General features: G+C 35.8%; 1 protein-coding gene across 1 annotated transcript in view; it reads right to left on the bottom strand.

The window, feature by feature from the left end:
* GTF3C3 (general transcription factor IIIC subunit 3) overlaps nt 1–25,799 on the bottom strand; it is a 42,584-nt gene that overhangs the window by 13,383 nt on the left and 3,402 nt on the right. Inside the window, exons 3-14 of the mRNA XM_020993584.2 lie at nt 23,699–23,886; nt 22,075–22,198; nt 20,283–20,474; nt 18,634–18,799; nt 14,314–14,461; nt 13,569–13,641; nt 11,744–11,812; nt 7,474–7,577; nt 6,734–6,905; nt 3,695–3,897; nt 3,110–3,211; nt 68–203 (exon numbers count right to left, since the gene is read on the bottom strand). Of these exons, the coding sequence (XP_020849243.1) occupies nt 68–203; nt 3,110–3,211; nt 3,695–3,897; nt 6,734–6,905; nt 7,474–7,577; nt 11,744–11,812; nt 13,569–13,641; nt 14,314–14,461; nt 18,634–18,799; nt 20,283–20,474; nt 22,075–22,198; nt 23,699–23,886 (1,677 nt within the window). The remainder of the gene's footprint in view (nt 1–67; nt 204–3,109; nt 3,212–3,694; nt 3,898–6,733; nt 6,906–7,473; nt 7,578–11,743; nt 11,813–13,568; nt 13,642–14,313; nt 14,462–18,633; nt 18,800–20,282; nt 20,475–22,074; nt 22,199–23,698; nt 23,887–25,799) is intronic.

Here is a 25,799-nt window from a genome sequence, read left to right as displayed (position 1 = left end):
CCTTACCTGTGAAAATTTATTTTAGAAAAGTTATATGAACACAATTTTTTTAAACAAATGAAATTACCTTTTGCATCACAGTTTGCTGTCTCTTGGTCATTGTTGTCTGATATCTTGTCTCTTGATACCTTAATCAGGTATAGATGTCTTTCCCCTGACTTGGAACTAGATATCAAACACACCTGGGCTCTATTCATTGCTACCTAAAATTAAAGACATTTTGAGGTTTTTCATCACATCAAAGCTTAATCAATCTATACACAGGAAAAGGAGTTTTATATTTTAAAAATAAGCCAATGTCAAAACTGCAGCTTCTAGGTTTTACCACTCAGAAACAAATAAAGAGCTTCTTACTTCTATGAATAATCCCAACACAATCAAGATTGTGATCCGAGTAGGTAGAAAAGAATATTAAATTATTTTATATGGTTCAGGCTCCAAAGGCAGGAAGGAAGGTGGGTCAGTAAAGTTTTGTGGGGCCAATAATTTATGGTATCATAATCATCTGTGGGGTTACGACTGTAACACCATTCTGATTTTTCTAAATATTAACAAAAATTTAACTGTACTGAATCTGATAATGTAGACAGATTTATTTACTGTGCTTTAACTTATCCAAAACAAAAATTCCAAAGTCCATTTTTGTGGGAACTTTGAGTTATGTACTGACTGCCAAAATTCATTTCTTTCCATTCACTTTATTTTTCCATTAATTTTTGGCTATATCTGTGTTTGTGTGCAAGCCAAAACCACAAAATAAGCAAAAACCACATTTCATTTAAATTCAGGATCTCTCATGAATCTAAGGTACAAATTAAATTAAGCAAAACAGCCACTAACCACAGAAGTGACCTTAGAGCCCATCTAGTCCCAAGCCCTGGCTGATACAGCTTGACAGCATTCCTAACAATTATCCCATCTGTCTGCTTGAACATGAAGGGCAGTGTAGTACAGTAGAAACAATGCTGGATTTAGAGACCAAAGACCAAGGTTTGAATTCTGGATCTCAGCACCCATGTGGCCTTTTCTGTGCCTCAGTTTCCTCATTTACAAAATGAAGGGGTTGGTTTACACCACAAAAATGTCTGTCAATTCTAAATCCTGCGATTCCTCTAGTGAACAAACTCTACCTTACAAGGCATTCATTCTATTTTGAAACAGATCTAATTAGTAAGAAGTTCTTTCATTACCATTGTCATGGCCCTACCTTCCACCTGAACTTAGCCTCCTCCTGCAACGGGGCCATGCTCTCCTTACTGGTAACAGTCCACCATATCTAACCAGTCCCAGACCCAATACACTGTATTCCAGTCATCTTCCTGTCCTGCCACACTCTATCTCTTGCCCTAAAAAATAGGAATTAAATTAACACTACCATTCCTGGAAATGGAATGTCTTCTCTAGCAGACTGCTGCCTCTATCATTCCTACTCTCTCACTTATTTCAAAATCTCCCATTTGATCCACCCATCCCCATAAGCTACCACCTATATCTCTCCCTTTTGTAGAAAGACTCTACAATACGTGCCTCCACTTCCTTTCCTCTTACTCTCTTAAGTCTGGTTTTTCAACATCATCATTCAACCAAAACTATTCTCTCCAAATTGACCAATTATCTCTTAATTGCCAAATCTACTGGCCCTGTCTCAAAACTCATCCTCCTTGACCTACCTGAAGTCTCTAACACTTTCAAATCACCATCTTTTCCTTGGATACTCTCTGCTCTCTCTAGGTATCCATGACCCTATTCTATTCCCATCCTCCTCCTGTCTGACTGTTCTTTCTCTGTATCCTCATACAGGTCATGCTTGCTAAATGTGAGTGTCTCCCAAAGCTTTATCCTGGCCCTTTTTCTCTTCTCCTTCCATACTATTTCACTTGGTAATCTCATCAGTTCCCATGGAATTGTATGTCTATGCCAATGATTCTCATATCTAGCCCTAACCTCCAAACTCATATGTCCACTTGCCTATTAGATATCTCAAATTGGATGTATTGTAGACATATTAAACTTAACATGTTCAAAACTGAACTCATTATCTTTTCCCTCAAATCCTCCCCCCTTTCAAGCTTCCCTATTCATGTCAAAGATGACCCCCTCCCTTCCTCCCAGTTACGCAGGTTCCTAACCTGGAAGTCATCCTTAGATCTTGACCCTCTCTCACCCTACCATATCCAATCTGTTGCCAAGGGCTGTCAACTCTATTCTCACAACATCTGTGGCTTATGTTTCTTTTTTCCCTCCAACACTACTACCCCCCAGAGCAGTTCCTTATAGACTCACACTAGAACTACTACAGTATCTTTATGCTAGCTCCCCCTGGCTCAATTTCCTCCCCAATTCCATCCATTCTCCACTCAGCTGTCAAAACACACAGCTCTATTCAATGAACTCCTATCACCTCTAGGATCAAAGATAAAATCCTCTCTTTGGCATTCAAAGCCTTTCATAACCTGACCCCCATCTACCTTTCCAATCTTCTTACACCTTACTCGCCCGCAGGTATCAATCCAGTGACAATGGCCTCCTTGTTGTTCCTTGAACAAGACTCTGTGCATTTTCCCCGGCTATTCCTCATGCCTGGAATTCTCTCCCTTTTCATCTCTGCTTCCTGGCTTCCTGCAAGTCCCAGCTAAAATCTCACCTTTTATGAGAAGCCTTTCCTTAGCCCTTTTAATTCTAGTGTCTTTCCCGTCTTCTTCAATTTATCCTGTATATAGCTTGTTTGTACATACTTCATGTTGTCTCCTCCATTAAACTGTGAACTCTTTGAGAACAAGGACTACCCTTTACCATTTTTTATATTTCCAGTGCTTTGCACAGTACCTTCCACATAGTAGGCACTTAACAAATGCTCCTTGACTGCCTTATTCCAATCACCATCTCTGTGACTTCTTAGACGAAACCTCCCCTTAGTCACCATTCCCCTACATGGTGTTGTCTTCCCACACTAAAGCATAAGCTCCTTGAGTGTAAGGGCTATCTTTTGACAACTTGTATCCCTAGCCTGGCAGGGTAAGTGCTTAGCTAAGTACTTTTTAATTCATTCATTCTACTGAGTCAAAATCTGCTTCCCTGTACCTTCCATCCATTGGTTTTAATTACTTACTTTTAAAAGCATTGCTAACATGGTAAGCAAGGTATCCACATATCCATACATTTTGCCTTGTGAGTACAGCAGTGTGGAACGATGGAGTAGTAACTTCAGTTCCTAAGTAAATATGAAAATGATAAATGGTCTGCTGACTATTCACTTTCATATAAATAAAACCAGTTTTAAAACTTTTATTTAGAGCAGAACCCACAAAAAGAGAGTGAAACAAATTTCCAAACCAAGAAAACCAGGAAGGTCGACAGGAAAGGTCTACTGCACCAGGCTGAGAGATGAGCACTATCTAGCACAGGGCACACCAGCACAGACTAGGTCCCAGAAAACCTGGAGCAGGATTCAGGGGACTGAATCACGGGCAGCAGTGGCGGTTTCCAGACTTATTGATACCAAAAGAAACATAAGTTCATTTGTAGTACACCTCAGTATATATTATGTATGTTTCACTTATATTTTATCTTACCTACAAATCACATTATTATTTAGCTTAAACTATATGGGATATCAGGGGTTGGAGGGGTAGAAAAGGATGAACACTAAGTATTATAGAAAAAGAAAATCCAAAAAGTACGATGTACATCTGACCTGCTGTGCAGCATTTGCATCTTGTGCCAGAGTATCTGGATCATACATTGGTTCCAGGGCCTCCAGAGCTTTTTCAGGACGACCTAGCTGCTGCTGAAGAGTGGAGAGGGAAATTCTCGCATCCAAATGTAATGGAGCCAGGTCAACTACTTTGCCATAGCTTTCTGCAGCACGTTCCATGTAACCTAAGGCTTTTAGACATTCTATAGAAACATTTAAAAAAAAAGATAAAAGACTATAATTTTACATACTGAAATATAACATTTTTAACAGTTCTCAGTACTATTACTAGAACAGATTCCCCAACCTATCCCCAACCCAAAAGTTACATTCATCAAAGAAAAGTAGTTTTCTGTAAAACAAAAAAATCAGAATTAAATACAAAGATTAGGAAAGGAATTTTAACATTTGTGAAAAGTTTAATTTAGTTAATTATGATAGTCATAAATAAAACCAATACAGTACATGTATGATCAAAATACTTAAACAATATGAAATGAATATTCAAAGAATGGATGTAACTATGGCTCAAACTGGGTGGGATGATAACAAATTGCTCAACTGTTATTTTGCATTAGTTTTGTCTACCAAGGATCATGATCTTGAGGCCAGAACAAAAAAAAAAAAAGGTTAAATTCAAAATGAATGAAGAAGAAATGACAAGAAAGCATCGAGGTAACCTAAATGAGTTCAAGTCACTAGGCAAAAATGCACTATTATCTACATGTATATCTATGCATATATCTATATACTGATATATAGATATACCGATAAGAGAATAGGACAGGTACCAAATGCAAGAAGGTAAGCATATGTTCCAATGTAGGAATGTAAAAAAAAAAGAGGGGAAGAAAATGAAATCCATAAACTACAGGCCAGTGATCTTGATTTCCATTCAAGGAAAGATTTTACAACGTATTATAAAATGGATATTAAGTAAACAACCAGGAAAGGAAGCAGTGTCACAAAAACCCAGTCTGGCTTAATCATATCAAATCATGTCAGACTAATCTCAATTTATTTTTTTATTACTAAAAGTTACTAAACTTTTAAGATGGAAGAATGCCATGAAGAGTAGATGTAAATCTGATCATTATAATTTCCCTACTCAGTAACTCCAAAGGTTCCCCATTGCCTCTAACACCTCTATTTGGCATAAAAGCCCTTTACAACCTGGCTAGAACCTACCTTTTTAGCCTTTTAAAACCTTAACTTCCCCTATAAATTGACCTTCTAGCTATTCTTCACACATGACATTCTACCCATTTTTTTTGCCTTTGTGCTGGCTATTTCCCATGCCTGTATGAATTTCCTCCTCACTTCCACTTCTTCAAATCCCTAAGTTCCTTCAAGATTAATTTTAAGCTTCATAGTCTACATAAACCTTTGAGTGATCCACCCAGTAGCTATTATCCTTCCTACCAAAACTACAACAATATGTACTTATACAGGTATATGGTTTTCCCCAACAGAACATAAGTACCTTAAAGGTAGAATTTTTGTCTTTGAATGCCCAGTAACTAGTATAATGCCTAGAACATAGCAGGCATTTAATAAATCTTTGTTGACTGATTGATAGCATCCTATCCAATGTTTGTCCTGTACAACTCTAACACTGGATTACAGCAAAGTTTATGACAAAGATTTTCATATTATACTTGTGAACAAGATGGAAACATGAAAGAAAGATAGTGATACGATTAAGTTGACTCAGAACTGGCTGAATGATCACAGAGACCCAAAAGATAGCAATGGATAGTCTGATGTCAACTTAATCAAGTCTCTAGTGAAGGTACATGGACCTATGCTGTTCAATACACACTAATCAAATTCAGAGATGACATGAAGCTGAGAGGAATAATAAACACATTGCGTAAGACTAATTATCAAAATATCTCAACTGGCAATGATGGGTCAAATCTAACAAAATGAAATATATGAAATACATATTCAAGTTATGGATTATACGGCCTTTAAGGTCCCTTCCAATCTATATCAATGATGCCAAGTTCCATATTATTGGCTGTATAACCTTGGGCAAGTTACTACCTGAGTTCAGTTTCTTCATCTGTAAAACAGAAGTAATACTTATTTTATCTATCTTGTGGGTTTGTGAGGATAAAATGAAATAATGCATGCAAAAATACTTCTTAAAAAGCATTAAACAAATGCAAGCTATTAGTCCTTTATTAAATTTTATACAAAAATTAATTTTTAGAATAACAAATCTATAAATATGTTCAACCATTTTCTCAGTCATGTCTGACTTTTTGTGACTCCATTTGGGGTTTTCTTAGCAAAGATAGAGTTGTCTGCCATTTCCTTCTCTAAAAAAATCTATAGCAGCCGCTAGGTAGCACAGTGGATAGAGCACCTGCCCTGGAGTCAGGAGGACCTAAGTTCAATTATGGCCTCAGACATGTAATCTTCCTAGCTGTGTGACTCTGGGCAAAGTTACTTAACCCCAACTGCCTCACTAAAAAAAAAAAATCTATAAAGGCTCAAATATATAGAGATATATATTTCTCCAGATACATATAAATAATGATCTAAATTATATAAGCAATTCCATATCCCCACAAGAGGTACAGTGGAGAGAGCTCTGGATTTGAACCCAAAGACTCTGGTTTTAAATGCTATCTCTCTATTTACTACCTATGTGACCTTGGATACCTGCTTAACCTCTCTAGGCCTCAATATTATTATCCGTAAAATAAGCAGATTGGACCATATGAGGGGATGCCCCTTAGAGACTTAATCAGTGATCCAACAGAAGATAGGATATAAGTGAATACATTAACTTTTTTAAACCAGAATGTCATTTAGTAAATTATTTTTCTAGTGTACAAGTTCTAGCCTGTGACTGCTGAAAATTGAAGAAATAATTTTGTACTCCATACTAAAGCAACTTATATTAATGACTTGCTGAAAACTACAATATACCTAGAGTTGGTTTTTTAATATATCAGCATTTCAAATATTTATTAGCATCTTCAAAGGGAGCTGCCCCCAAAAGTGTAAAACTATCAAAATTTTTACCTGCATGCCGGAGCCAAACTACTGCTAGGTTATATCTTTCTGAGCAGACTAATGCAGTGAGGAGAGGAAGTGCAGAATTATATTCTCCAACATCAAGAAAAGCTTCAGCGACATCAAGATACAAGTCTCCCATATCTTCAGGATTCTGTTCCACTAATGTGGTGAGGAGTGACTGTCATCACACAAAACAAGAGCTTCAGTTCCACATTCAGAGGATAAATTTATGTAAATGTATATTTCAGTTTAACTCATAAACCAATGTTATCAAGAAACACTTGAGTTGCAATAATCAACATGAGTTTCCAAATTTAATTGGAGGAAGGTTACAGAGTGGGTCTCATCAGTTCTCTCTAGAGAAATGAACTGGTGAACTATACCTTATGGAAGATAAAGAATACATAAATAGCATTTAATTAGGAATAAAGAATTTTGTTTCAACATGTACTCAAAAAAAAAAAAACCCCAAGCGTTAAGGGTCTAATTTCCAATTCTAATCAAATCTGTTCTCATTTTTAAAAGGAAAAAAGTAATTAATTCCATTTCAAGAAAAAATCATAAGGATTTGAATGGAAATTATAACAAACAGTCATAATAAATAGTCATATAATCATAATAAACTCCCTGGCTCTGAAGAAATGTGAATAATCTAGATCCAAGTTACAATTTCTGGCACATGGGTAAACTGATGGTAACTTTGCCAAAAATTGTAACTGGCAGTAATGGTAACTCTTTTTACTTACATCTAGCGGATCAAGGATATTAAGGTGAACTAAGCACACCATCAATTTAACAGTGATATCAATCGGTACTCCTTCAGGTATAGTGCAAGTAACCTTTTCTTCAGCTGTGGAAAAAAAAATATTTATATAAAATAATTTCTCATCTCTATATATAGCCTTTATGCAAAGTAAAGCAATGGTTTCTAAACTTTTTTCATCACACACCCTGATTAGTAAAGTTTCTCAGCACAACCTCCCACATGTGTACATTTATTTATAAATTATATATACTACTGTGAAAGACAGTGGAGAGATGAAAATTACACTAAGATTCTGAACCTGATGCCTAGAAGGATGGTGGTGTTCTAGACAGTAAAAGGGAAATCTGGAAGACAGGTAGTTTGGAGAAAAGATAATGCAACAGTATCTACAGTAAAGATCACAATCTCTCCATGACTGCTCATGTCTTGAAACTCACTCTGTTTCATCCCAAATGAAAATGGGAAGCTGTCCCTGCCCTGGAGCACAGAGGCTGCCCTCTGAGGGCCACCTGTCAAAGCCACAAGGGAAAAGAGAAGGAGAAAGGATCATTGGAGATAGGGTCATTTTTCCACTGGCATCTATGTAGTGGTTGCAGTGAGTGCCAAGTAGCAGTAAGATGCCAAATTTAGAAGTGAAGTGAAGCTTATGCCCCCACACAGGCAGGACTTGGTAGAGTAATAAGTGGATAACAGTAGATGAGGTTGTATTTGAAATAAGTTCCACAACTGGCCACTGTGTGAAGGGTAGAATATGATTTATCTTTCCTCCCTCTGACTGGGTGATCAAATACTCCTTGGAGTCAAGCCACAGCCCCCACATTGAAGAATACTAGATTAAAGCACAATATTAATGATGCCAAAATCCTGGTAATGGTCAGCTAACCACAGCCATATTTCTTACAAATGCTAAACAGTTTATACCTTGTTTGTCTTCATCTCAAATAATACTTTTTAGTATCCACAAGCTAACATCCTGAACACCTTCAAAAACACTCCACCTCTGGATTAAAAAAAAAACTTAGTTTGGCTTTCTAACTCACAAAGGTTGGTCCAGCGTTTAATATGAAGAGACTTTACTGGCATTTGAAAAATATCTTACATTTTATAGTATATAAATCTCAATTTTGTTAAAAAGTATAATTTTCTCAGTTCAGAGAAAACACTAGGAATAGGAAGTACAACTTGGAAATAATGAAATCAAAAAGTAAATAATGCGGTAAATCTGTTTCAGAAAGCTAGTTATAGGATGATGTTGCAACAGCGAACTTGGCCTAAAACTGCACTGAGGCAAAGCTTAAGACCGAACTAATCAATATTTCAAAACTAAGAGACTATAATTATCAGCCATTTTTATTGTCTTTATCTTTATTATCATAAATCTTTAATCTTGTCATTAAGAGGAAAAGTCATGTCAGTTTATTATCATTCAAGTATTACATGTAAAGTCATAAGATCATAGAGCTAGAAGGAACTTGAGAGGTTTTATCATTATGACTGTCCAGTCCTATACCAAAAATCTATTTTCACATCATTGTAGACAGATTAATACTACTTTGATGATATTAATACACAGTTATCAAGATTCATAACCTCATTTTTGCCTCTTCCTTCTCTCTCTCCTCCCATATCCAACGATGCTATCTTGTTAATTCCACCTCCACAATATCTCTGACATCCATCGCTTTCTCTGTACTTAAGCCATGGCCAACCTATTTCAGACCCTCATTACTTTTCACCTGGACTACTATAAGCCTCCAGATTCTTGGCTTCTAGTTTCTCTAGTTTCTAACCCTATCACCCACACAAGCTGTCAATACAATCTTCCTTAAGGACAAGTATAACTATATCACTTCCCTTCATCAGAACCTCCAGCAGCACCCTATTGTCCATAGGATCAAATATAAATTAATCACATTGTTATTTAAAACCAAGTTAAGCCTACCACTGTTCCCTGAACTCAGCATTCTACCTCTACCACTGGGAATCCTTAGCTATTTCAGGACTCAAGTAATGGGACATACCAACAGGAAGCCTTTCCTTAACCTCCTGGTTGTTAATTCATTTCTCCCCCGCCTCATATTATTATGTATATGTTTACATGTTGCATTCCCCTGAGTAAGTAAACAGTAGCTGTTTTTCATTTTTTTTTCTTTGTATCCCTAGATCCTAGTACAGTGCCCTGTACACAGTAGATACTGAATATAGGCTTTTAGAATGGATTGGATGAATATGAGGCCCTTTCCCAATTATGGCTGTCCTTCTCTGCACTCTTTCAAGCTGTTCAATGTCTATCCTAAAATGTGGTAGTTGAGAACTGAACAGTACATATAGATGTAGTCTGACATACAGTACAGCACAATACTGTATTTTCATTATCTCCTTATTCTTAAACACTCTTAATGAAAAATAAGTTTGCATTAGCTTTCTTGGCTTCCATATCCCCTTGGTGACTCATACTGAGCCTAAAATCCACTAAAACCCTCATGTCTTTTTCATATTAACTGCCCTTTAGTTTATCATCATCCTTTATAATCCTGACCAACCCAAATAAACACTGGTTTATAACCAGTCATTTTATAAATGACCAAAAAACTTCGCTCAACTGATACTTATCTCTTTCCAAGTTATGTCCTAATTGACAAATCTGATGGTCTTTTCTCAATTCTCATTCATCTAAACCTATTTGTTGCATTTTTAAAATGCTGACTATCCTTTGCTCACAGATACTGTCTCCTCTCTGTTTTCCTGACACTGACCTCTCCTATGTGTTTGACTGCTCCTTCTCAGTCTCCTTTGCTGGCTCAACATATCCCCTAACTATGAATGTTCTCCAAGTCTCTACCCTAGGTCATCTTCTCTCTATATACTCTCTCACTTGGTGATCTCATCAGCTCCCATAGGTTTAGTTATAATCTCTACATAGAGTACTCACAGATCTATATTGTCCAATTCATCTCTCCCCTGTACCTCAGTACCACATCAGAACTTGCTTAGTAAGCATTTCAAACTGGAAGTTCTGGAGGCATCTCAAATTCAAATGTCCAAAACTGAATCCATTGCCCATCCTTATAAACCTAAACTTTCCTATTTCTATCAAAGATAACACCGTTCTTCCAATATTTTAGGTTTATAACATTGATGTTATCTTTGACTTCTCACTTTACTCATACATTGAATCAGTTGCTAAATCTTGTTTCTACTGCCACAACATTTTTTTTTGCAGCTGGCCCCTTCCCTCTACTCATACAGACACCATCTTAGTTCAGTTCCTCTTCACCCCTCACCTAGACAATTGCAATGGCTTCCTAATTGGGTTCCCTGCACCAAATCTCTCCCCACCCCAATCCATCCTCAGAACTGCCAAAGCTTTTCCTTAAGCGCAGATCCAATCATGGCACTCCTCTAATCAACAAACTTCAGTAGCTCCCTACTGCCTCTAAGATAAAATAAAAACTCTTCTTTGGCTTTTAAAGTCCTAACCTATTTTTCCAAACTTGTTATATGTTACTCTGAGTAGCTAAACGGTGCAGTAGATAAGAGTGCTAGGCTGAGAGTCAGGAAGATCTGAATTCAAATCTGTCCTCACTTACTTGCTATGTAACCTTAGGTAAGTCACTTACCCTCTGTCTGATTCAATTTCCTGAACAGTAAAAAGGAGAGAATAATAGCACCTACCTCCCCGGGTTGTTGTGAGGATCAAATGAAATAATCTTTGTAAAGCATGTAGTAGAGGGCCTACTGGAATATAATAGTACTCAAATGCTAGTTCCCTTCCCCTATTTTCCCCATCCCTTGCTCCACAATCCAATCAAATTGGCCTTCATTACATTTCTCACACATGATACACATTTCCTGTCTCCATGCTTCTGTACTGGCCAACCCCATGCCTAGAAAACAATCCCACTCGCCTCCACTTTCACAGAACCTTCCTTCAAGATGCAACTCAATCATCAGTGTTCTAGCTAAAATCTTTCCTGATCCCCCAAATGCTGGTGATTTTTTTCCCTACTATAGATTTATCTTGTATTTATTCTTTATATATGCTTATATATGCTTATATATGTTGTCTCAAGCTCCTTAAGAGTAAAGACTTTTTTTTTGTATTTGTATTCCAAATACTTAGAACAGTGCCTACCATATAACAGACGGATGCTGACTAACTGATGTCACACTGATGTCTCTTCCCAAGATCATCTACTGATCTTCAATTGTTTTTAAAGTGCAGCTCTTGATTTAAAATTGTCACTTACGTATAAGAATGGCATCCTCTGAAAAAGCTTCATTTGTCATTGACTCTTCCTTCTGAATGTCCATCAAATCTTTCCCATTTGGAACAACAAAAAAAGATTAAGTATTACTACTGAATCCCATCTATCAATTGTACTTTTCATTTATGAATGGCTTATGAAGAACAGCTTTCTTTGCTAGTTTTAAATTTTGATTTATAATCTAATCCTATGGGTATAAAAAAAGCATTCTCAATTGACACTTTATTTTTTTAAATTAACAACAAAAAAAATTATCTTCTAAGACCAATGCATGGAAACAATATCATGAGGCTTACTGCATTCTGAAAAACATTTTCATTCATTCATTCACTCAATATTTATTCATTCATTCAACAACTAACATTTATTGATCCATGCTACATGCTCTGGGTGATAACTACTGACATAACCAGTTTAATTAGGATGAAGAGAGGACAAAGTGTGTACATAAAAGATTCTAACAGAAGGTAGAATAGGCTAAGTGCTATAAGAGGTATAAAGTGCTATAGGAAGTTCAGGGGAAGAAAAAATTATGTTTGATTGGTTGGAACACAAAAAGCTTTATCAAAGTAGCATATCAACTAGTCTTTGAAGGACTGAGAGAATTTTGTCATAAACGGATACAGGGGAAGGCATTCCAAGCAAAGGGAAAAAGTGAAGCAAAGGTATGAAAGCAAAAAGGGGGAGGGGGAATGGCACGTTCAGGAAATGGAAAATATTTTAATGCGGGCAATCCCTTCAACATCCCTCAAAAAATATCTCACAGAGACCTACTCTCTAAACTAGAGATGTCAAACTCCCTAGCACTGTAGGCTAAACTCAAAACTTCTCAGAGTACATCCCAAATCAGATTAAAATGATGACTGGAAAATGTTTAACAAATAAAAACATAATACAACAGAGAAAATATTAAATTGAGGTTCTGCAAGTCAATATGTAGCAGCAGGATCAATTTCTATTTGAGTTTGACACCACTACTCTACACCATTCACTATACACAATCCCTGTTGCCATCATAGCAGACTGGGTGCTGCACCCAAAAACTATGAAAATAAGCTCAGGCTAGTACTAGCTACTACTAGCTCAAACTCCTCAACCATATTACACTACAAATTCTATTATACTTAGCACAAATCATCTTACTTACCTTTTGTTATGCCTCTCTGTATCTAGCACTATGCGCTTTTTGCATATAATATGTGCTTCATATATGCTTTTGAATTCAATGATGTTGCTAATACCATCACAGCACAGTGAAAAGAGTTTTGCCTAGAAAAAAAGGCTGCTAGAGAAACCTAGAAATCAGAATGAACCTTCTAACCAGCTATACAACACTAGTCAGAAAGTTACTGTTCACTAAAGCAATTTAATCTTTATTCAACTAAAACTACACTGTCTTATATTTAACTTAATATTTACTTCTGTGAGCTATGGTTATTGGGGTTTTTTTTAAAGGTTTTTTAGGTACTTTTCAAAAAAGCAAATGGCTTTAACTTTCAGGACTCTTAGTATACTGCTTATTCATTTCATTCTACTCACTTCAATGGACACAAGGCAAAAAATTCTGTGTCAATGAGGTACAGACCACACTGAATGACACATATCAATCTGACTGATAACAAAAATTTACAAACAAGTAAAGAAGTTGTCTGTGATACAATCAACCAAGGGGTAGAAGACTAGGGAGGAAGTTTAAATAAAATATCTATATATGAGGAAAAAAATTCCTGGAAAAACTGGTCATGAGGACATTAAAATTCAGAAATCTTGCAAAGATATAACAATCCTATTGTATAAGTAATATTACCTCTATTCTCTTCTGGTATGCTTTTTTCAATAACTTTTTTCCATAGCACAATTCCAGAATAATCAGTAATAACCTAAAGAGAGCAGAATTGTAACTTATTTCACAAAAGAATGAATGTATAAGTGTTACTTTAGAAAAATATCTCTGCAATATGCAGAATAATTCAACTAATATTAATCATACTAATATTAATTACTAATTAAATACTAATTAATCATACTAATATTAATCATAAAAAGCCATTATGACATACTGAAATTTGTATTTGGACCAAACACTGACCAAAGGTGTATATAATTCAATACCAAGAAAATTCAAGCCTAAGAACTAAATACACCATAGCTATTGGTTTGAATGTAATTGTCCTAAGCTAAGCAATACAAAACTCTGGCAACTATACTAAATACCAGAAAAACACTGTAAATTAGATTTTTAAAATTTAAAGGCAGTTTAAATGTGTCTTCTCTTTAAAAAGTTTGATTACAAAATCAAAAAGCAATTATTATAACAACATACACTGTATGGGGCTGTTTCCCTACATCCCAGAGTCACTATGCAGAAATCACTTTTGTAAAGCATAAAACACTTTATAAATATGAGCTATAGTTACTATACAGACAACCTAATGAAGAGTCATTTTCTCAAATTCCATTTTTAATTTTAATTGAGAAACACCTATTATTTCCTTTAACAGAGAGCAGAAATCTGTTCAAAATCTAAAGCTGGCATATGTAAATTTCCCTACCTCTAGAGCTTTGTCATGTTGCTTGTTGGAAATGTACAGTTCTGCTGCTATATTAACATCTTCCATGGAGACAAGAGTCTGGTGTTTTGAAAAAGCTTCCTCGATTATGTTAATAGCTGAAGTGACATCACTGGCTTCATAATAACTCCTTGGAAGATAAAGCACACAAAAACCGACTGAAAATTAGTTAGTTTAGGTTATCAAGCTTTCTCTATGTTCGACACACACAGTTTGCAATATTTTTCACTACCCCAACTTTTAGGGGGGAAATCCTTATATTTAAAAATGTAAGAAGTGTACTGAAATACTCATCCAAAGATTAAATAAGATCTCAAAGAGGAAGAAAGAGAGAGATTTGTGCATAGCTCCAACATAAATCACACTTTAAAGCAATTATCAGGTCAATTCTACAAACCAGAGGTTGACAAACATTGCCTAAGCTGGCAATAGTTTGCTGATTCCTACTCTAAAGTACAGATCAGATGCTGGGATGACAAAACTGCTTTTATGTATGCCCTATAGAGCAGAAGAAGGAGAATGTGTCAACCAGTTATTACTCCTCCAACAAGCATGGAATATGAATATGGCAAGCAAAAAACCAGACTCCTTTGGATAATGAAAACAGTTCACAAAGTAGGACTCACAATCACACCACCATTGTAAAAGCTAATAGTTTACTTATAGAACAGGTGGCAGGTAACCAATCAATCGACAAACATTAAAGATAGCAGGGCCACAGCTTTAGAACTAAAAGAGGTCTTGGAGGCCAGCTAATCTAATATACTCATTTTACATATGAGAAAACTATCCACAGCTATGAAAGGATTTCTTTTCGCTTTCCTCTAAGTGAACTTTTATAGCTAAGTCAAGGACCTATTTGGTGTTTATTATGAGATATGGTGTAAGATATTGCTCTAAGCCTAATTTCTCCCAGAAAGCTTTCTAATTTTCTGATTTTTTTGCTGAATGAATCATTACCCTTGTTCATATCCTTGAGTTTGATCAACTTTAAAAAAAATTTTAACAGTAACAAATTGCTTTGATTATTACTATTTTGTAGTATAATCTGAGATGTGGTCTTGCTAGGTCCTCTTATTTCTCATCTTTTTTTTTTCATTATTTTTTCTTGAAATTCTTGACTTTTTGTTCTTCCAGGAGAATTTTTTCAATAATTTCATCTAGTTGTATAAAGTAATCCTTTGGTAGTTTCAACTGGTATGCCACTAAATCTGTAGATTTATTTAGGCAGTATTGTTATTTATATTTTAGTAGTATCACCCAGATATGAGCAATTCATTTCTCTTCAATTAATTCAGTCATTCTTATCCCTTATTTCTGTAAAGAATATCTTAAGGTTGCATTCATAGAATTCTTGAGTCTGACTCCTAAAAACTCTGAAGTAATTTAAAATGAAATACCTTTTCTGTTTATATGGGGTTGGTAATATGCACACAAAGGATGATGACTATGTTTATTTTATACCCAGCTACTTTATGAAGTTATTGTTTCTATTAATTTTAAGTTGAATCTCAATAATTCTCTAAGTAAGCTATCATGTTATCTGCAAAAAAAATGCTAATTTTTCTTTCCTTATGCTTATTTCTTCACTTTTTATCTTGTTGCTACAGTTAATATTTCTAGAACTAGATCAATTAAGACAGAGCAACAGATATCCTTGCTTCATCCTCACTGAATGCCTGAACTCAGCAATTCGATGAAACTAGCCTTATCGCTATTCTATACACGACATTCCATCTCTGATCTCTTGTTGTTGCACTGACAAATCCTCAAACCTAGCACACATATCCTCCTGTCCTCTACCTCACAGAATCCTCCTCTTCCTTCAAAATGTAACTCAAGCACCATCTTCAACATAAAGTCTTTCCAGATCCTTCCACTCTGTAGTGCTTTTCTTCGCAAACTACATTGTACATAATTATTTTGTGATTTGTCTTTATACTTACTCTATAAGAGTTTAATAAATGCTTGAGTGGTGTGTGTGTGTGTGTGTGTGTGTTGTGTGTGAGAGAGAGAGAGAGAGAGAGAGAGAGAGAGAGAGAGAGAGAGAGAGAGAGAGACTCCTCAATTTGAATGTGAACTCCTTGTGAGGAGGGATCTATTTGTATCTTTAGTACCTGGAACAATACCTAGGACATAGTAAGCTTTAATAAATGTTTGTCAGTTAACTGATTTTGTAAATTTTTTTTAAACATTTTCCCATCAGTGTTCATTAGACATAAGTCTAAAGTTTTCTTCCTCAGACAGCTCTCTCCCTGGTGTAGGTATCAGAACAGTATTTGTTTCATTAAAGGAATTTGTGATCCAGTATCTATGATACCTTTAAACATAATGTTTAACATAATCTCTCTGTTTATCTCTTTTTAACCAAGTCTCTTTTTATTGTTGACTAGTCTGAGTTCATGATAACTACTCCTGCTTTTCTGAATCAGCTTAAAGCATAATAAATTCTGCTCCAGCCTCATATTTTAACCCTGTGAAATCATACTGTCGTTGCATTCATATAGCTCCAGTGTGTATCTTGGCAGGTAGATTAAATATTTTATACATTCTATAGCTACTTATACAACTTATAGTTATGGAATTCATCTTTTCCTCCTGGGTTTTACTGATAACAGAAAAATGTAGATGATTTCTGAGGATTTATCTTATATGCTACAACACTGCTAAAGATATTAACATTTAATTGACTTTAGGTTTTTCTAAGTACACCACCATCCTATTATCTGCAAAAAGTGATAATTTTGTTTCTTCTTTGCCTATTCTTATTCCCTCAATTTTTTTGTCTTTTTGTCACAGCTAGCACTTTAACACTATGTTGAATAATAATGGTAATAAAAGCTCCAGTGCAAGACTGTACTGCTCTGTTAGTCTTGTCTTTTGCAGTGGCTCTGACAAAAGCATTGGTTTTAGGCCTCTCATCAGTTCCTGGTGCTGGAGTCATCCCAGCCATTGTTCTGGACCTTTCTCCTACTGTGGCTTCAGCCAGGGATTCCTGAGCATTATGTTGGCTCTACCCTACTCCTTCATTGGTTCTGCTGCATTTTCCTGACTCCTAAGTGCAAGTACCCTGTTTTGGGGCCTCAACTTTCTCTAAATTCTCTTCTTCATGAGCTCATTTATTTCCAAAACTTCTTTTATCAAATCTACGTAAACGACTTTGAAATTTCTATCCATTATCCATTATCCTCCTCTCCTGAGCTCCAGTACTACTTTTCCTATCACTATCAAAATATCTCCACTTGGCTGTTTACAATATATCTCAAATTCAACATATCCAAAACGGAACTCATCATCTTCCCCTACAAAAAACTCCCCCTCTTCCAATCTTTGCTATTTCTGCTGTCTACACTACCTACCAAATACAATATAAACTCTGGATTCTGGCACTTAATGGCCTTTAACCTGGCTCCAAACTACATTTCTAGCTTTATTTCACTGCCTCCCCCTACCCTTAACTCACTCTATACTCTAGTAAAACTGGAATAATCATCTTTCTTTATTTTCTCCTAGCCTTTTCTACTTCTGTGTATTTGGAAATATCTTCTCTCCCCATCATTCCTAGAAATGCTCCTACCTCCAAATCCTTCTCTTCCTTCAAGGGCCAGTTAGCTCAGAAGCCACTTCTATCATGAAGCATTCTCTGATATCCCCATCTACAGTCTTTTTCATCAAATCGGTGCCACTCTGCTCAATCTGATACAGTTACTCCCATTCTAGCCTGTATTATTGTTACTTGTGTACATGTGCTTATTTAAATCTCTAAGCACTAACACTGTGCCCTGCATTAAGTAAAACCTTAGTAAATGTATATATTCCAATTTAAATCAATTCACAATTATAAAGAAAAATAAGAGAAAACAATATTGTTACAAATGTGTACTATCCCACTTTAGTTATACAGACTTTTGCGTGCCAGCCTATTATAACTGTGTCTAGTAGAACATTCCCTGTAGAATAAAAACTCCCTGAAGGCAGAGGCAATGTCACTTTTGTCTGTGTATTCCAAGTGCTAGGAATAACACCTGATAAGAAATAGGCATGTAATAAATGCTTGCTTTTTTATCTTCTGGGTTTCAAATAGCCAACTTATGAAGATCTTTTACAACAAAACTCACTTGTAAGTTGGCAACTTCTCTTTCATTCATGGATCCACTGAAGCATAACTACCTGAACCTGAAGAGAAAAATGTATTCTATTTCAAACATACATGCCTTGCTTTTTCAACATGTTATGTACTGAATTTCCTATTTCAAGTATTAAAAAAGCAAAATGTTACAACAGGTTTCCATACAAACTTACTTTGCCATATCTCTGGCCAACTGCATGAAGCGCTCTCCATCGAAAGGGGATAAGAGATTTAAAATGCGTCTATAACCATCCATTGCCATTTTATGTTCTCCCATCTGTTCATAAAGGCTTGATCTTTCCCAAAGATAACGAACGTTTGTAGGATCATACTTAAGAGCTAAAAATACAACCACATACAATATACATTCTGCTTAACACACAGCAAAAATAGGGTATAAAGTGCTAACCACCCTATTTACATGATGTTTAAACTAAGGCAATTCACAGTATCATAGATTTAGAGCCAAAAGGAATCTCAGAAGTCATTTAATTCAAAACCCCTCATTTTAAAAATGAGGAAACCAAAACTCACAGAAGTGACTAACCCAAAGTGAAAAAAGTAGTAAAATACAAAGCCAAAATTTGAACCTAGGCCTTCCAACTCCAAATCCAGAACTTCTTCCACTGCACCCTCAGGGGTTTTCCAGTTCACCTCGGAGCCAAGGTGCCATACTTCAGGGCCAGGTCCTTCCAGGGTGGCTCCAAACTCATAACTAAGCATCATAAGATGCTCTTGACCCTCTATTATAACCAGGGTTTGCGCCAGCACTGGAAGTAATATTTTAACTCCAATCTCATACAAACACTTAGTTCTTTTTCTTTTGGCAAATCTCACAATGACATCAAGGTGAGACTAAGAAATAAAATGGCCACATTGTAAAGCTTTTCCTGTCAACATATCCTGGTCCTAGTTTCTCCCAACTGGGTGAACTAAATTTAAAACTTCCTTATAATCTGGCCTCAGGTCAGCAGCTTCTATAACAAATCTTAAGGGAAAACTTGCTAACAATTAAAGCTGAAGTGTCTTGGGCAGTTATTAGTTCACCTACACTGGAAGCCTAGATCAGGGTGGAGAACCTGTGGCCTTCTAGGTCCTTGGGTATGGTTTTTTGACTCGGTCTAAGTTTTACAGAACAAATCCTTTTATTAAAGGGATTTGTTCCATGAAGTTTGGGTTCAGTCAAAGAGCCATACTTGAAGACCTAGAGGGCAACATATGGCCTCGAGGCCGCAGGTTCCCCAGCCCTCGGCTAGGTGATCATTTGCTGGGGATGCTGTAAAGTAGATCCCTATTTAGGTCTACTCTACACTAGGTAACTTCTCAGGTACCTTCCAACTCTCAAAGACTTAGATTTATTTTATCAGTATCTTCTCAGAAAACATATTGAACCTGTTAAAAATCAATTCATCAGTTTCCACACCAGAGCAAACTCTGACTCCTGAGTTGCCTCAGTGACCCATCTAGTCAGAAAGAAGTTCTGGATCATATTCAATTCAAAGCTGGCTCACACCTTAAAGATGCACATCTGGTCCTATAAGCCGACCCCAGGATAAAATCAGCCAGGTAGAGATGGTTCTGAAGCAAAGTATCCTCCAGGATAAAGGATTTAGTCCTAGTACCATTTGTCTCACTTACTAATGACAAAGGTAAAAATAGGAGAATTCAAATTACAAATTTCCAATTTCAGTAGAAAGTTAATTACAAATTAAATTCATTTTCAAAAACTTTACAACACAGACCACCAATGACAATAATTCTAGACTTTGTGAACCAAAATATTATCTATTACAGTGGATATAAAAATACTAAAATACATTACCTTTCGTATAGCAAAATATAGCTTGCTTAATGTTGTCTTGTTCTAGTGACATTTCTGCCAGTCTAACCCATTCTTCTGTGTCACTAGGGTTTAAATGTGCAGAAATTAGCTCAAATTGCAATGATTTCTCCATATCACCTTGGTCCTCATATATCATGGCAAGTGTAGAAAATGGTTCATAAGCAAGAGGAGCTAAAAGAGATAAATTTTTTTTCAATATTTACAAAAGGCTGAAAAGAAAAAAAAGTGGCTGAGTTAGCTACATTCTCAGGGTCCACAAACTATTCTAAAATTCAAACATATCAATATTTTCCATGTTCATTTTATTTCAGCGCTTCTATGAGAACCTCACAAACCAAATTAAAAATGGAACTCAGGATGCCTTTAGGTATATATAAACTAGTAACTATAACTTTCCTTATTTTATTAATAATGTCATGATAATAACTGACATTTATGTAATGCTTTTAAAGTCTGCAAGGCCTTTTATATAGATTATCTCATGTAAACATAATGATCACACCAAAAGATAGGTAATGCAGGTGTTACTATCCCATTTTACAGGTGAGGAAACATGCTCAGCAACTCTAAGTGATTTGCCCAAAATTACATAGCTATTAAGGAACAGGGGCAAAATTTAAAACTAGTCATCCTGATTCCAGCTCCAGCACTCTATTAAAAAAAAAAGGGCAAAAAGTATGCCTTTGTAAAACATTTGCTAGATGGAATTTTTACAATTGCCTCTCCATCCTGTCATAAAGGATATAGGCCAATATGTTTCAGTCATTGGTATTATGTCCAGGACACCCTTGGAGCTGGATCTCCTAAAGAACCTAGACACTTACACCCAAGGAATTCAGCCCAGAGCATCCCCAATAGTCTCAACTTCTGATACAATAATTCAAAAAAATGAAGTAATCTAGAAATTAATGCCCCAAAATTATATTAAAAGAAAAGGACTGAGATAAAAGGGCAGACAAGGATGGCAAATAACATGAACTATGAGAAATTATCCTGAAGAAACGTAACATATTATCAGTTGTTAAAAGAATAAGAGAGAAAAAGCAGTGACATTTACAATATATAGAAAAAAGTTTGAAAGAAGGCTCTCAAAATTTAAACAAATGTTAAGAGGTTCTTGACAGTATAACTTAATGAATCTTTTTTTTAAGATTAATTACCTTATTAATTATAGTGAGCAGTAGTTTGGCAAAACACTGAGAGAAGTAAAACAATAATTTTAAGTAAAAGAAGAAAAATCAGTTCTGAAGGTACTCTTAGTAACAAGTAAAGAAGACAGATGACAAGTTTAGAATTGTCTTTTTCCAAAAAGAAACCCAGGTTAAATTCATCACTTGACTCTATCTGATCTGGAAATGGAAAAAATGAAACTTCTTCAATTCTTTTCTAACTTAATATCCTTGATATATTTAGGAAATACTACCACTATACATTAAGTCTCAAGTCCAAATTTAGAATAATGGAAAATGGAATACAAGGACTTCAAAACACCAATGAGAGAAACAGTAGCACAATTTAATGGTAATGGGAATAGAATATATTGCTATCCTATTGCTACCTGAGGTATTTAGTTCAATTAAATAAAGTGATTTTAAGTTCTTCTTGGTCAATGCTTATATTTAATAAAAGTGGTAAGATAAATGCCATCATAAATAGCTATAATTTTCAAACTGATATTTTACAATAAACAAGGCAGTATTAATCTCTACGTCATTATTTGTTATGCTAAAGAACTTGCAAGGACAAAATTTTAAGTTCCCACAATCAATACCTTGTCTTATAATTTCCATGCACATCAGTATGGCCTCTTCACGTTCACCTCGAGCAAATCGGATGTTGGCTTCCCCCATGAGCCCTCTCAGAGCTCTAGGAAGTTTACTTCGAGGCCTTTTCTCCTACAGACGAAAAATGGCATTTACATTAAAACAGTTTAAAGTTCTACATGTTAATTCAAAATACTTTAAGAAAACTAGGAAATGACAAAATCAGGATCTTCCATTTAAAAAGGCAACTTTTCAGGGGCAGCTAGGTGGCACAGTGGACAGAACACCGGCCCTGAAGTCAGGAGGACCTGAGTTCAAATCCAGCCTCAGACCAAACACTTGACACTTACTAGCTGTGTGACCCTGGGCAAGTCACTTAACCCCAATTGCCTTAAAAAAAGAAAGAAGGAAAAAAAAGGCAACTTTTCAAGCTCCAGAATTCAACAGTTCAGACTAAATGGTTGCAATTTTAACTGACTCGCTTATCAGAAAAATAGTTGAAAATTCAACGACAGAAAAGGACAAAATTATCTCCTTAACAGTTTCCAAAGACTAGGGCATTAAAAGTTTAAAATTTCAACTGGGTTTTGTGAACACAAAATAATTTTATAAAATACTTCTGTGGTTTGGGGGGGAGGGGGTGTGTACACACATGTGCTTTTTTAAAGCAAACTTTGAAGTCGTCAGAAACTACTAGGTAGGATGCTTTTACAGGTAGACTTGATTAATTTAAGATTTATCATTTGTACAGCATGAAAATTAAAATATACCAGAGACCTGCAATGACACCAACTAATATAGCTCAGAACTATAAATTTTCTTTTTCAGAATAATTTCTTCCCCCCTGAGGCAACTGGGGTTAAGTGACTTGCCCAGGGTGACAAAGCTAGTAAGTATCGAGTGTCTGCAGCCAGATTTGAACTCAGGTCCTCCTGACTCCAAGGCCAGAACTCTACATACTATACCACCTAATTGCTTCTTATAACCCCAAATTTTCTTTCAGAATTATATTAATTCCAAATATGTTTGCTTTTCATCCTCTGCTAGATAATATGAAATCAGCCATCAGACCTAGACTAGGATAGAGAACTAGAGAGAAGGTCTGGTACAACAGGACACAAGCCCACCTCTTTCTTCCTATACCAGAAACTGAATCTTTTTTCACCTAACCTGCCCCCTCCTCATTAGCCTATTGTTGTTAATGGTGTCATCTGCTCAGTCAGTATGCTGAAAATCTCAGACTCAAACCTTTGACTCCTCTATACTCAATCCAACCCTGTTATTCCCCAAAACATCTAAGTCTTGTTGATTCTGTCTTTCCATTATCTTTCCCAAATGCCCCGTCATTTCCATTTCCACTGCCACCACCCTAATTCAGACCTTTAATAACTCCTCCACTAGACTCCAAGTTCTTTCACAGCAAAGATGATGTCACACTTTTCTTTGTCATCTTCCTCAATACAATGCCCTGTCATGGAGGGCATATGAATGCTTGCTGAATTGTTTTTTAATTGAAATTTTTGTTGAATCTGGACCCTATTATGGCAAGTCTCCAGTGCATTTTCACGCACTTAAAAAATGTGTACTAATTACTGAATCACAACTTTTTCTTCAAAAGAAAAATCTACTTGCTTTCATCATTTTCTTGGTCTCTCGATTAAGGACCATCTCCAACACAAATACATCTCCTGCTGTGGGTTGTTCAGGTGTTTCTTCATCTTCTTCCTCCTCTTCTTCCTCTTCTTCCTCATCTTCATTTTCTCCAAGCATGGAAGCAAAGACCCTGTGGACCGATTTGCTGACTCCATCTGATGTTTCTCCTAGGTAAAGAGAAGCCAAAACCAAACACAACCACTTTGACTTTCAAAAAAAAAAAGGCAGTCATTTCTAAGAGGAGGTCTTTACAGCCTATTATAGTAGTATCTTACTCATCCAGAGGTTAGACTTCCAGAAATCATAATTATTCAGAATACAGCCACAAACTTGTAAACAAGTTGGGGGAGCTAAGGAGAGACCTGTTATCAGCAAAAACAACAGCTTTACAGCTATACTTTGCTCAATAAGAAAGGCAGTGTCACACTCAGGCATACAGCTAAACAATTGCGTGTGAATTAAGCCAGACAATTGGAAATAGAGTTCAGTGACAACTAAAACTATGGAAAACAAACATAAAAGTATAAAAACATAGCAGTGGGATAATTTAGTGTGGTGGAAAATAGCAACAAACACTTCAACAACCTCTCAGGACATCTCAGTATTATAGCACAGAACAATAACTAATGCTTTGAAAAATGACCTGAACCATCAAGAAATGGTTACATTCTTCTTGATAACAACTGTTTAAGAAATCAGATAAGAGATATGCACAAACATAAAAACAAAGATCAAAAGTAGAATTTGTTAGGGAAAGTATATGTCTATATATGTATGTATGTGTATACATGTATATGTGTATCTCTATACATACATTCACGCTTAACTGTAGCCTTGGCCGGGGGGAGGGGCAGGGAGAGAACAAAATAAAAAATACACAGCAGAGAACAAAAGAAAACTAACAACAAGGAAGCAAGGAAAATATGGATGGCTCTCAACACAACACATAAGTACAGGCTTTCTTGAAATGGAAATTTTTTGCTACTTTGAATTCTCTCTTACGTTCTGCTGTGGACATGACTTGCTTTTTTCCCCCCTTTTCTTATTTTGTATTTAAGTTTCAATATTTAAGTTTATAATTTTTTTCTTCTCTTATTGCGTATTTAAGTTTTAGTAATAAAAAATACTGAAAAAAATAACACATCCTAAAGATGCTGGACAAAACCAAATATAATATCTGATTAAATAAAATGAATACACAAATACAGGCAAAAAGCATATTTTCATTAAAAGTGCAGGATTTTAATTTTTTGAACACTCGAAATCACTCCAAAGTCTAAGAATCATAAACTGAAATATTTAAATGATTACATTTTTAACTGACAGAAAGAGAGGCTTTGTGCATAGAGAGCTATGTGACCCTAGGCAAGTCATTTAACCTTTCAGTGTCCCAGGCAACTCAGTTGTAGAGACTTGACCAACTGCAGTGGTAGGATCTGCTTACCCATAGTTCCCTATACCGCTGAAGTCACAAGTCTGGCTTTTAAAAATTACTATCTGAACCATTAAGATCATCTTTTTAAAAAGTTTTCAACCAAAGTAAAATGAATATGGCTATTTTAATTGGGGGTGGGGTGGCATATATACGGGGGAACCAAACCTATGATTTCATTAGTTTAAAAAAAAACCTAGTAAGTAAACTCCCTCTACTAATCAATGAAGATTTGCACCTGCTTTACAACTTAGTCTTTGAGAGTTGCCCAAGATGTGTAGACGTTAAATAATTTGCCCAAGTGCAGAAGATAGAGCACCTGCCTTGGAGTCAGGGGGACCTGACTTCAAATTCGACCTCAGACACTTGACTCTTATTAGCTATATAACTCTGGGCAAGGCACTTAACCCCGACTGCCTCAAAAATAAATATATAAATGAATGAATGAATAACTTGCCCAAGAGCACACAGACAGTAAGTGTCAGAGATGGGACTTGAACCCAGGTCTTGCACCTCAGGCCATTTCTCTATGCACTCCAACACCCTGCCTGCCTTATAAAAGAATTTATTACACTTAAATGATCATGCTAATTATTATAAAGCATATTGTACGAGTTTCTAAATTATTAGAGTAATTTTGCCATTTCA

This window comes from Phascolarctos cinereus, unplaced genomic scaffold (genome assembly GCF_003287225.1).
Source record: "Phascolarctos cinereus isolate Bilbo 61053 unplaced genomic scaffold, phaCin_HiC Scaffold_726;HRSCAF=1367, whole genome shotgun sequence".
NCBI classification, from domain to species: domain Eukaryota; kingdom Metazoa; phylum Chordata; class Mammalia; order Diprotodontia; family Phascolarctidae; genus Phascolarctos; species Phascolarctos cinereus.
Note: the sequence above shows the minus strand (reverse complement) of the source record. Positions and strands in the feature narration are given on the sequence as shown.